Consider the following 14,042-nt stretch of genomic DNA (forward strand, 5'->3'; position numbering starts at 1 on the left):
AGAGAGCGAACGAAAGAGAGAAAGATGGGAGAGAAAGGGAAAGCATGAGGGAGAAAGCGTGTGAGACAGAGAGAGAAAATGGAAATTAGAATGACAGAAGGTATATAGTAGAGAATAAATGAGAATGCAATGAGGGCAAATGCTTGTAGATGAGAAAGAGAGAGGGGGGAAGTGAGAAAAGGAAAAGATAGGAACGGGAAAAAAAGCGTAAACGAAATGAACTCTCTTTATCGTTTCTGAAAAATTGTCGTATAAACTGATCGAAAAAATACAGGATTTTTGTTATTATAAAGATCGATTTATTTGATTTTATAAAACGATTCCCAAAAATATTTGCGGATCTAATCGAGACTTTAAACTTTAAAGGGAAAGTCGTTTTAGCGCGATAGAATTTTGCAGGGAGAGAATGAAAGCGAATATCACGGAGAGAGGAGGCAAAGCGGACTCTTCATTTACGACATTATGTCGCGACGAAGGAGACGTTCGTTTGAAAAATGATAGGAACGTCGTTGGCGAACGGGCTGCCACGTTACAAGACACCCGATGTAAATCGCGCGATTTAATTTTACCGGTATAATAATATTAAAGTGGCATTCACCGCGACTGTATCTCGCCGGAATGTTATCTAGCGGTATAATGGATTTTACCCGCTCGGTCACACGAACACGTTACTATTACACGGATAATTTATATCGCGAAATCTACGTCACGCAATTAGAAAAGCTAACAATGTGCTTCATTTTGAGCTGCATTTACGAACGCAGATCTTTATAAGAGCAGTGATAGGCGAAATTTTCGCTGCGAAACAAACGTTGTTCCCAGCATATGGAGCATAACTCGAATATTGCGCGATAATAGCTAATTGGAATGGTATTCATCTTGCAAACATCATTATTTTTTGCCGCTCCCCTGCAGATATATGGACAAATAATTATCCGCACTGGTAACCAGAAAATAATAGCAAATCCACATTGATTAGTTTATGCGATCATATGGGACGCGTTATATAAATATGTGAAGAATTATAATTTTTGTTATAATTTGCAATGTATGAATTTACCGTTACTTTTATATCATGATTTTTATAGCCTCTCCATCCCTGTTTAATTAGAGCACTATCTTAATATTATTGTTTCCAGACTGAAACAATTGATCTGAATAATTTATTATCGAGTATCTTAAATATATTTTTTCTCATCATTACACATACCATTCTATTTCTAATTCATCTAAAAATTATTATAAATCATGTATATGTAAATTCTTTACATCTTCGCAGTTAAATCATGCAAATATAAACCGCCTAAGGAAGGAACGTACACGTTTTTACTCGCAATATATGAACGCGAGAATATTTTTTCACGCGCTTAGCAATTCACGGAATATCTCGAGTCGAGAGTGAGAGAGGGAGTTTATATGAAAAGGGGAAGAAAATGGCACCCCGAATGCGGGAGACGTTTGTTTCGTAACGATATTGCGTTCCACCACCGGGTTATCGACCGACCAGTAGTCGTGCGAGGGTGTAATTTATGCGTCGCGTGTATCACGGGATACGCGCGTGCATGCCGGCAAATCGATGAGAGGATTATTCATGATTCGAACGCGACGAACTCTTTGACGATAAAATGAGATTCTGTATGCGCGGAGTCGGTTCTTACGGAAATGATCTCTTCATTCAAGTAGTAAAACCAACAGATGGATGTCATCGTAAAAAAAAATACGTGATGAAAAACGACTCGCAGGTTTTTGATATAAAAACAACTTTGTTTTTTTCCATATCTATAACTTTCCCTCAGGGGCTCACAGTAGTGAGTACGGGCTTAGCGAACCCGAGGTGGAGCTATCCAACCTTCTGGGGGTCTTTTAATCGGGTCATCCAGGTCTCCTGGGGATTTAAGTAAAGAGACACGGGACGATATCCATATTTAAAATATTAGGCTTTAGAGCCATTGAATAGGCTGATTACATATTCTTATGATATAGCTTTTCCTAAACTTCTTCTCGTAATCTGCAAAAATTACATAAACTCTAAAAAAATTAATTAATCAAATATCTATGTTTAAACATATTTAGGACAAAATGTAATTAATTATCTTTTATCTAATTATGAGTACACTCGCTGCAAGGATCAGGATAAACTGATATTGTTTGATGTATAAGCGATAACAAAAATATCGCGTTCAAAATAAAATTGCATTATGAAAGAAATCGTTCTCATAAAAGCTGCTAATCGAGAAAATAAATGACATTTTAAAATATAGATATTTTTAAGATGCATCGTAGATTTATTTAAAAATGTGCTCTAGCAAGAAAGTTATATGATACTTACATAAAAGTACTTTATATCACTGTCAGCGAGTAAGTGTCGCCACGATGAAACGACACATAGTCGGAAACGTCTCTCTGTAACTCACGACGGACTCAAAGTGATCGATGAGTCGCCGTCGAGATATTTTATCGAGAAGAGGCCGAGAAAGGATAAGCGGGTAGAGAGGAGGCAAGAGATGATAAGACGAACCTAATAATGATGAGCTCGTCGCGAAATCGTCTATAGAAAATCTCACGAACCGACGTGTAATGAGCAACCATAAGCCGCGAGATGACAAATGGTAGATTCGTGCTGGAATTCAACGGTAAATCGAGACTTTTCGCGGTCCCACGACGCATCATAAAAGATCATAATGCACTTACATATATGCACTTTATATCGTATTATTAGATAAAGCAATAATAAATAATAAAACTTTTATTGAAAAAAACTAATAAAATCACAAATAAAATTGCAAATAAAATAAATTACAATTTAATCGTATAAAGACAACAATAACATAAAATCGGAATATACGATTGCAGTAAGTTTCAAATAAAACAAACAAGAAAAATATATAGATATATATTATATATCAAAAATAAAAGATATATTTTATATTTATTCGAGTAATTCGCGTTATTCGCATTTACAAAAAAAAAAGTCGACCGAGATGAGCGACAAAAAGATCTCAAAGTTGGAAATTTGTTAGTCAATAATTCCTCGGCCGCAGGCGACAAATCAAAGCGCATCGGCTGTTATTCATCCCCGTGAATACAACGATGACTAGTTCAGTCTAAATAGGCAGTTACATTGGCGGTTAATTACTCTTTGTTCGTCAATCTGCTGGTGGTTATCGCGTAACAATAGCCACGTTCAGTAAAGACGGTGGAATTTTTGAATGACAATAGCGTTACGATTGGCGTATAATTTCCTTCATAGATACGAAACCTCCTGGCTCAAGTCATGGCTTCCGAGGATACGTCTATCTTCTCAAAGTGTGTCCCCGAAGGGCATCTCTCACGGCATGTTTTGAAATTATTCTGATATTGTGTATATTCGCACGTTGTGATTAAAGAGACATCCAACTGTATCTCATTATACTTTATTCATACTACACGTTGTCTTATAGAAACTTTAAAGTTTAAAGTTCCATATACACAGTAACAAATCATATTCATTTCTCAACACCGTTTGACTGTTTTTTTTTTCCGATAAACCGAATCAGTGATACAGCGATAGGCAGCGATATCCATACGGAAGGATATTGTATCGTCGACGGCGCATATCTCCAGCGAGTTGATCGGAACGGACACGGCAATCCATCAGGATGTAATATTTTCGTGACGAGTTATTTTTTTACGCCAAATGTCGAAGCGTAGGCGAATTGCGTCAGACGGGTTTGGAATATTACTGTAAATACCCACGCAATATGTGTAAATATTGTTAAGTCCCGCGCGAGAGCTATCAATTTCCATTACAGAAATGCGAATATAAAAATATTGAGGGCTTTATCAATTCTTTACTTAACAGTAAAAATATTGTGCTCAATATAAACGATACTGTCCATTTAATTTTATTCTAATTGAATACAAGAAGCGCAATTTGCGCCCTAAATAATTGCTAATATTTATCGATTAGGTTCACGGTATCGTGATTATAAACCGTTGAGTATAATTTGGTTTGCAGCAAGATTATCTGACAGTATTTTTATATCATACATTTCAGGCTAAATTATCGTAAAATTATATATATATCTAATATGCAAAATATAAAAACTCTCAACAATTAACTCTCCATTATCAAAACTTTTCGACTTTAAAAGCAAACATTTTATGTCAAAAATAATTGTATCATGAATTATTCTCTTTTTATTTAGCAATTTTAAATGTGCCGTTTTAAAATATAATTTAATAGATTTTTTCAACTCTTTGAATCAAATAAATTTGTTGTATTATAAATTCAACGCTTTAGAAAAAATGACAGTGAATTTCATATCGCATATAATTATATCTAACCGTATGATTATTTTATTAATTTAATTATTGTTTTTATTTTTACTTGTTTTTATCTTTTTATACAATTTTTTAAAAATTGTTTGAGACATTTTTTTACTTACAAAAGAGTCAATCCCTCTTTAATATTTTGCAATATATTCCTTTCTTTATCTTGAGCTACTTTCTTCTCGATAATAAAAAAAGTAGAAAAAAATATATCTGAAAGTATTCAAAATATATTCATATCATATTTTTTTTTATATATAGATTAAAAAATCCTTAATACTGTTTCTTGATATCATGACTTTTTCGATAGACAAGAAAAGAATATAATATAGAGATAAAAATAGCCAGTTTTTCTTCCATGAAGAGATCAAATTCTCTGATGTGGCCTTGTATAGTGTTTCTCGACATCCCCGGTTATTTCGGTAAAAGGGACACTCGCTGTTCACACTCTATGCGGACGTACAAGCCCGTGGACCGCAAACCGCGAAGTGGTATCACCGCTAATCCGCACGATATATGTACATTTAAGCCATGCTATATCGATGATTTGTGGCGTACGAGCCGAGGACGGAAAAATTTATACGATGATCGACTTAACGCATTAAATGCAAAAATATCGTTCGTAAAACGTGGCCGATATTTAATTTCGCGAAAGCGAGCACGAAAGTGCCAATGATCCTATGATCATTTATCGCGGTCGTCAAAATCAATAGATGTGTTTTCGTGATAAATCTGATAAAATTAAGATGTTTTCAATTGTTTGATTTTTTAGTTGTTTGTACGAAAAAAATTAAATATGTGTTATGTGATTATTTGAAAAATTGATTGTGTCGCCTTGTACTATCCGCCGATCTATCTATGCTGTTCTTAATCAATTTAAATAAACTGATCAAGATATTATTACACGATGACACGCGGCTCGCGAAAGGAGATTGGTTTGACTTTCAAAATGCATCGATACAAGACGTTTAAGTCGTCTTAAGCGAGTACTTAGCAAGAACATCTTAATTTTCAGCCTCAAACTTAATATTCTTAAAAGCCCTTAAGAGATTGCCGAAAAGGGAGAGAAAGAGAGAGGGAAAGTCCAGGCGTATCGTCAACGAAACACTCGGTTTCGTAGCGGCAACGACCCGATTTTTTAATATCCTACCATCCGCAATAAGAATTTCAACCGTATTACAAATCATCTCTGTCGCAGCCGGCGACAGTATTCAGCCACACCCGAGGCTAATTTGAATAATACTTACGCGAATGTTCTATCTCGTTTTTCGCGCCGCGCCTCGGGCTTCGCGCTCTTTCGAGTTTTATTCGTTTTTTGCATCGTTTGCATTAATAACAGCACACGATAAGAAAATCACAGTTGATGATTAACGTGTCGCTCCGACACACTAATACAATAGATAAATCTAACGTACGTATTGGGATATTTCATCAATAATCAGCATACAAAAATTATATATTATGGATAAATTTTTCTATTCACATTTGACACAGTTGACATAATTCTGAATATTGATATTGATTAATCAATCTAAATTACATGGTCGGATTTTATTTTATTTTTTTTTTTTCTGCTTATAACATTTTATTTCTCGTGTAAACATATTTTTTTTCTCGTATTTGATTTTTATTACTCAAAACAATTAAAAGTTATAATGCTCGAATTTATTGCGATAAAATAGTTAATATGATACAATTTGCGCATTACATGTGGAGAGAACGCACGGCAATCTGTCTTACTTTGAGTTAATGATAGTTTATGAGCGTTTTCTTAGTCTTGTAACCACGAACATTTGTCTGACCTTAACTGTCAGACTGTAGATGATTTTGAAAATCCCGAAAACGGCAATAAGCGTAATTTATACGACTTTACAAACTTTGTTTTCATAATTTTTTTAAAACTTCTATTATGATACTTGGCATTCGCTCGCCTCGAGATACAGATATGGTATACCCAAGTTCCATTGACCTATATATCACCCATCACAGTGTGCAACTGGCTGTGTTTGCGCCTGAAACGCAAGAATTGGATTCTTTCCACGCCATATATAACTCTATATCATCCGTTTTATAAAAAAAAAAAAAAAAAAATTGAGATATTTTATAGTGCACTTCATAGATAACAATCTCTGGGAAACGTAAAGAGGAAAAAAATGAAGATTACATTAAAATCTGACCGACGTTAATATGCCATTGATACAATTAATTCTAATTAATTTTGTCCGAATCGATTAAGCAGAACGTTATGGTTTTTTAATATCCGCAGCGATTTCTGCGGAAGCAATCTTTGTCAATTTCGCGTCGACATCGATTTTCGATGCCATTAATGTTATCTCTCGACTCCGATTCGTCTGGTTGAACCTCGCGGAGGACGATATATCGTTACCGCGGACGATGGTTCCCCGTGACAGCAATTTGCTCTTCGAACGAATAAACCCGGAGGAAGGATATTGCTGGCCGACAGAGAACGGCGTTGGCGCGTAATGAAATTTATTGCACGCGAATAATAATGTCAATTCCCCTTAGCCGCTTTATATCGGAATAAATACAAGTAACGTCATGTAGAAACATAATTTTAATTACGGTATTAGCATCACGAGATGCAATCTAATCGATGATATAATCAATAGATGCGAGAGATCGATATCCGGCGCAGCGATTCGTGTGCGATATGTGTAACTTATGATGTGATTTGAATAAATATGTACACGACATTGCTTAACGTTGCGGTAAACGGAAATTCGATATAATATCACAGAGCGAAGTAGCAAACTTCGATTTAGCAAAATTATCCGTCACTTCTCGATGTAATTCCGACTTGTGCGACGACAAACCATGTTGGCGTTAATATTATGCATCGACGCGACGTCCCCGTGATCGACTTATCGACCGGCACAATAACCGGGCGAATATCGCGTCCGCGAATTTTCCACTCTATAAATTAACACGTGGAAAGCTCCGAAATAGCACTGTCGAATGCATTCGTTTTGTATCTAGATTGCTTGAAACCCTTTCAATTATACTTATTTTTGTCTTCTTTTTTATTTATGGTACACCAAACAAAGTAACAAGTTAATTAGATTCTAAAATTAGAATGAATATTTTAATACATGGGAGATATTTTTTAATATTTTTGGTAATAAATATGTATATAAAAGAATTTGTAAATAATATTTAGAACCCGTGAAAAAGTTATTATAGTATTGGGAATAAAAAGCAATTATCTTTCAACTAAATTCAATTAAACTTTTTTAATTAGATATCGTTTATGTACAGAAAAGTAACACAACGGAATAAAAGGACATATTTAATTTTTCTTTGAATAATCTTATATTTATAATTTTAATTTTATTTTTAAATATATTCTTTCCTTGTACTTTAACATGTCACGTCAAGTATTGTAATAACGAACAAGCATTTAGCTCAGAGCGTTATTAACGAGTTCAGAGACATACAATGAAAAACGAACTTAGCGAAGATTGCTGTTCTTACTTATTCGCAGTAGGTTAATTATTAGCGTAGACACTCGAGCACATTGTTCATTGCGAGAAACTTGATTTAAAAGTCTCAATGGCGTTCGAAAGTTCAGTCGATGCAGCGCTATTTAATAATACCTCGACGCAGTAGAGTTCATGGCGTATCCAATAGTGAAAAGCTTCTTTACAATATCCTTTTTATTATTTCGCGATATTAATGATACATTTCATATATTAATAATTACTTGGTCAATCTTCGCATACTTTATTTTTTTCTCGCAAAGTGATATAATTGCTAATATTAAAGCAAAATTATTTTAAAAGAGGACAGATGTGTCTGTGTGGTTTGTCATCGGTCAGAGGAACGATGCTAATTTCCCGAGAATTAAAATCCGCCTTCCCTCGGATGTGAATACCGCGAGGAGCATCTTCAAGACGTTTCCCCGTCCTCAGACCCTTCGAATACGCTCTTCTACAGAGCGATTTAGCGGAACGATTTAGCCGGCGAGATTGCTTTGCCTACTTGATTAAAATATCGGGGATTACGACCGTGTTTGTGGTAAAAGGGACTTTGCGGATGCACAGAGAGCCGCTGCTGACGGGGATAGATCTCTTTCCTTTTAAAGTTTGCAACGGGTCACGCTAATTAGAATACGATGAGAACGATAAAGTTCATAAGTCGTATATTGGCACGCTAACGCAAATAGCTGGAAAATTGCGAGGCCGTATCGCGAGATAAGTTTATAAGTGGCATTCGTATATGTATACTTACCTTTTCGACAGAAATCTAATTTAATAAAAACTATCGTACATATTGCAGAGCTAGATATTCTCTCAACATATATATGGAATATAAAAATAGATGCTATATCGATGAGAATAAATTATTGAACGCACGCAAACATAAAGTTTTGAAATATAAATTTACAAAAATTGATACGCATCTGTTATTGCAGAAGAATGCAAAATATGTTTTTTGTTCATTAAAAAAAATTTTTTTTTTTCATGGTTCATTTCACACGTGTATAACAAAAAATGATTAATCTATACCATCACATATACAAACATGAGAATAAAAATCTCTTTGTAGAAATTATTCACAAAATATATCTCGACGCGAGACGCAAAAATCGCTTCGTGAAATTCGCGCGGTCTTAATGCCATCGATTCCGGGCACGTTTACCGTCTACCCCCCGACGTGTCCTTGGCTCTATAACGACAAGATAGGTTAATGACCAGGCAAGTAGGAACCCGAAGAAAACACGAACCGCGCGAGAAATGCCGTGGAAGATCGATTTGTAGAGAGCTCTCTAGACGCCGAGAGAGAACGATCAGCAGAGAATCTCATTTTAGCCTGGGTCAAATTTGATCTCACGTTATCTCGAATACGCCGAGCGAATCGCAAACTGAATTTCCTCGGTTCAACGATGACCTGTAGCCCGCGGGGTTCCGGATCACGACTTCCGTTTGACCCTTTGAGTTCGCCGAGTTCACCACATTTGTATGCATTATACAGAAGATTATATAGAAGATGGCATAGAGAGAGAACTTCCTTTTGTATATTCCTGTTTACAAGAACTTACAAACATTAACTGTTGCCCTATTCTGAATCATTAAACGATTACGCGATAAACTAAGCATTTCAACGTGTATCGATAATTGACCGACAAGAGTTAAACCGCAATACTCGAAAGGGCGAAAATAAAACTATTCCAAGACAGGAGCGAAAGGATGAACGATGATAAGAATAAAAAGAAGTAGCGGTGAAAATTTAAAAAAAATGAACGATTACTTATAACCGATTATTTCTTTGTTATAAATTATTTTAATTTAAAATATGTATTAGAAATTAATCGATGGGGTTGAAAAAAATAAAGCTTCAAATATCGATTAATCAATAGCATATCGCCCATCTCTGGAGCAGACACGAGTTGATGGGCTTGAGAGGTAGGGTGAGACCGTCACGGGGGATGAACATATGAGAGAAATACTGAAAGGGGAAAGTTCGAGGTCATCGGAAGTACGAGAATTTCGCGCCGGAAGGGACAGAAGGAAAGAGGGCGGAAGAATGTTTTCCTTAGAAAATGTATCGAGTCGGTTTGAGGCTGTCAATGGAAATCGAAGAAAATATCTTTATGTGTATGTATATATGAATGTTCTTTTGTGTGTGTGTGTATATATCAGTTGTGTCGATACACGAAAAGCGGAAAGAGTACCTTTAGAGGAACGATGAATCATGAAACGTAGACGAACAGGACAAAGAGGCAGAGCTATCGGTTGTGGCATGACCGAGTATGTATCAGTCAGAAAGATGGTCGATACCATTAGGGTAGAAAATACATATAGGGTGTTTCAAAATTATTAAATGTTTTTTAATCACGTAATTATTAAAATAATTTTTTGGTTAAAATTCTATTGCATTTGAAATTGTGTAAAGAATATAATTTTCACGCAAATTTATTTTTTTCGCAAAGCATAGTTCGCTAAATTATATTACATTTTTAATCGTGAATTATTTGAAAATTAGTGGTAATAAGATACTATACCAAAAAACCCATATTATAAAGAATATAAATTTACTTTAGCAAATTTAAAACATTGGTAGAATTTATAAATTTTGCAAGAATCAACAATCATAAAATTCTAAAATACCGATGTTAATCGATACCGTTGGCTTAATCCACCGGTTGCAAAATTTCTGAAATATCAATATAATACAATGGTTTCTAAGCGTATATCGTTTAGAATATTTAAACGCTTGGTTTGCATACATTGCTTACAAATTGCATCAGGAGTGAATCCCAAGTTCCAAGTTCGTTAAGGCACCGACTCGAAAATCAAGAAATTTTAACGATCTGGAATGACGCTCGATTATTCATCGATTCAGCAATCAGTCTCGATCAGAATGACAATCACAGACTGACTCTGCAGGCGAATGTAAAGTACGCACGTTTCACTCTTTCAGTTTTTGAATCAGTGAAGATCAAACAGAGAGTACGAGAGAGCGAGTCAGTGAAAATTCGTACATATGTGTGTGTGTCGTGTGTGCATATGTGCGGATACATGTGTCGATGTGTGACAGAGAGAAAAGCAGAGAATGCATGGAAGAAAGGGATGCACGAGACATGTATGCGTCGAAAGAGAGGAACGAACGCGAGAGGAAGAGACAAGTAAGAGAGAAGGGAGCAAATAAAAGAGAGAAAGAGGAGGAAGGCTCCGGCGGGGGCCGCTCGTCCATGAACGGAGGACACTGATCACATCCCTCTCGGACTGATCGGCTCTCTTCCTTCCTGATTCGCAGGTATGTCTTCACGATAGTCAGCTACTTGATCGGCGTCTTCATATTCGCGACCATCGTCGGCCAGGTCGGCAACGTCATCACCAACAGGAATGCGAACCGTCTTGAGTTTGAGAGGCTCTTGGACGGCGCCAAGACTTACATGAGGCATCATAAGGTGCCGGGCGGTATGAAACGTCGGGTGCTCAGGTGGTACGACTATAGCTGGTCACGTGGCAGGATACAAGGCGGAGGTGACATCAACACCGCTCTCGGTCTGCTCCCGGATAAGCTCAAGACCGAGTTGGCGTTGCACGTGAATCTCTCGGTGCTGAAGAAGGTCACCATCTTTCAGGTGAGTCGTTTTTTTTCGATACTTTTCCCTAATGAATATATTCGACTCCTATATTCGTCCAAGTCGATTTGATCTCAGAAACGCTTCTGCCGTTACTTATCGAGGCAAACGCGTTGAAAAATATCAATAACCATATCGAAACTTACTTAAAACTTTTACAGATAGAATAATGTATAGGATGTTGCGAGAAGATACGGAAAATCAAAAGCAGGGTACATTACAATTCTCTTTTATTTCTTATAGTTGGCTTATTTGTGTTATTGTGATAACAGCAATATATCATACATTTGCGAGGAAAGATTGTATTTGAAAATACAAAACATTACTTTGTAGTTAAAGGGAGAGGAATATTCATGTTTATTTTCAAGATATGCTTTTGTTCCATTACTTTTAATTTTAAATGAGAATGTTTTTATTTCTACCTTGTTATCTGGTTACTTGTTTTACCTAATGATTGGATTTCTATCAACACTCTTCTTCCCTCTGGAAAAAATTTACATCGACCAGATATTTCTCTTGTCGTACAAGAGAACAAAACCGGAGGAAAAATGGAACGAGAAAGAGAGGAGAAGATGCGCATCGCGAATCGCAAAAAAATGAGAATAGAATTGGCTCAATAAGAGCGTAGAGATACGATCGCTGTGGACGGAATATTTTCTCGATTATGTTTATAGTTTTATCGATGGTAAACGGAAATATGAGTGAGAAGAGAAGAAGGTACAGAGATGGTTCGCGAAAATACCGATCCGATATTTTATTTGAAGGAGAACGCTTCTCTTGCGTGCCTGAATCTCCGTTAAAGAACGGACGCGCGAATTTTTAGAATCTTATTGTTCCAAAGTATAATTTACACGCATCGTTTGCTCCTATTTTTCAATAAACGGTTCTTCGTCGAATCTGCTATACTTTTTTTTTTTTTGCCAGAGAAACCGAAAAATGTAAGTTACAAATTAACAATTTTAATCAATATGGAACAAAACAAGCTTTCACGAGTTATGAAATAAAACGGATTTATCTGAAAGATGAAGCCAACGAATATTGGACAGTTTTAAATCTATTGAAGCGAGGAAAAATGCTAAAATAAAAAATATTGAAATAAAATTTTGTCATAAAATAAAAAATTAATATTTATATATATTCAGTTTCAAGGATGAATAAATGCTCTAATGCATTTTCACTTGTGTGCCTTTCATTTATTACGACAAATAAAAAAAAAAGTTTGTTCTGCTTTAAGTTCATATGATTCAACGTATTGGATCATTTGTTAATAAATGAGTGCAATTTGGGATAAAATACAACACGGTTTTTCATAAGAAATACGATCTCGAGGAAGATTACAGATCCGGGAATATGTGAATCTCTGTTAAGGGAGCGACTCTGTTAAAGCCGGACAAATATTTGAGCGAAAACGTTGGTTTATGTACCCTACGTCCGAAGGAAAACTTTTGAAGAAAATGCACGGGTGAGACTTTTTAAAGACTCGATGGCCATGTTTACGATACAGTCCAATTATCGCGAATCTTTCTCGTTTGTGTACATATTGTTTTTTTCTGATTATATATTTTAACTCTTTCAAGAAAGATGAGATAAAAAAAAAGATTCTCTAAAATTATCATTTATAAAAAAGACCATCGATTCGTAAAAGTAATGTTGGAGAATAATTTATGACAGTCAGTTCGATTCTCAGCGAGACAGTTTACGGACAAGACGGGTTAAGGACAAGAGCGTCTTCTTTGACGATCAGTTTGTACGTCGATCTCGGGGGACTTGGGTGAATCGAAAACTTTAATGTAAAGGAGATTTATCTGCGTAACTACTTAAGTTCCACTATCGAACGAGTGGCAGCTTCTGTCAGTAATCGGTAAGCTCGAGCAAGTCCCTTGTAAACGTAAACACTTTTTCTCCATTTCGAGGTCGAAAGTTTATAGTTCGATAAAAACGAAAAGAAAAATAATGCAGGTGCGGAGAAGTGCGCGTAAGAAGTATTTGGAAAGTTTGCCTGAGAGAATCTCTACGGATAAGATATGAAGCTACGGTGATCTGCTACGGTAGATTTCTCTTGATTATGGATCAAGTTTTTGCATAGCATTGAATTCTTACACGTTGCATCTTGTTCGCTAAATATAATATTGAAATCGCGAATCTTTTCATATCAAATAAATTTATTATATTTACACTCGCGTAAGAAAATTGCGCTTCCACGTAATATTTCAAGTACTTCAATGTATCATAAAACTTTATCGTAAAATCTATATTTTTTTTATAAAACTTGTGTAAAACGACAACGGAAAGAGGAATGTAAAAAGCGTGAAAGATACAGGAGATAGATCTTAAAAAGTTAAGTCGCCGGAAGGTAAATAGAGCGCACGTGATAAACCGATATAAAGAAAAGTGCTGTTGCGGAGGCTTCTCGAGAACTCTTGGCGAGAAAGAAATCGAGAAAAATTGCGACAAACCATGTATCTCTCATCCGAGAAATTTCAACTACATTCGGTGGTGTGGAAACTCCACGAGATATCTGATAGATAATCTATTGTTAATTAGGACTACGCAACTTGGTGTTGAATCTCTCTTCTTCTCATATAATCAAAGAGTAAAAGTAATTAAAGTTGTCGAACACGGT

At 35.7% G+C, this 14,042-nt stretch overlaps 1 protein-coding gene across 1 annotated transcript in view; it reads left to right on the top strand.

Annotated features, from left to right (window-relative positions):
• LOC115237417 overlaps positions 1-14,042 on the top strand; it is a 71,779-nt gene that overhangs the window by 45,136 nt on the left and 12,601 nt on the right. Inside the window, exon 6 of the mRNA XM_029810425.1 lies at positions 11,089-11,419. Coding sequence (XP_029666285.1) covers positions 11,089-11,419 — 331 coding nt within the window. The remainder of the gene's footprint in view (positions 1-11,088; positions 11,420-14,042) is intronic.

Source organism: Formica exsecta, unplaced genomic scaffold, assembly GCF_003651465.1.
Source record: "Formica exsecta isolate Colony F162 unplaced genomic scaffold, ASM365146v1 scaffold295, whole genome shotgun sequence".
In the NCBI taxonomy this organism is placed as follows: Eukaryota; Metazoa; Arthropoda; class Insecta; order Hymenoptera; family Formicidae; genus Formica; species Formica exsecta.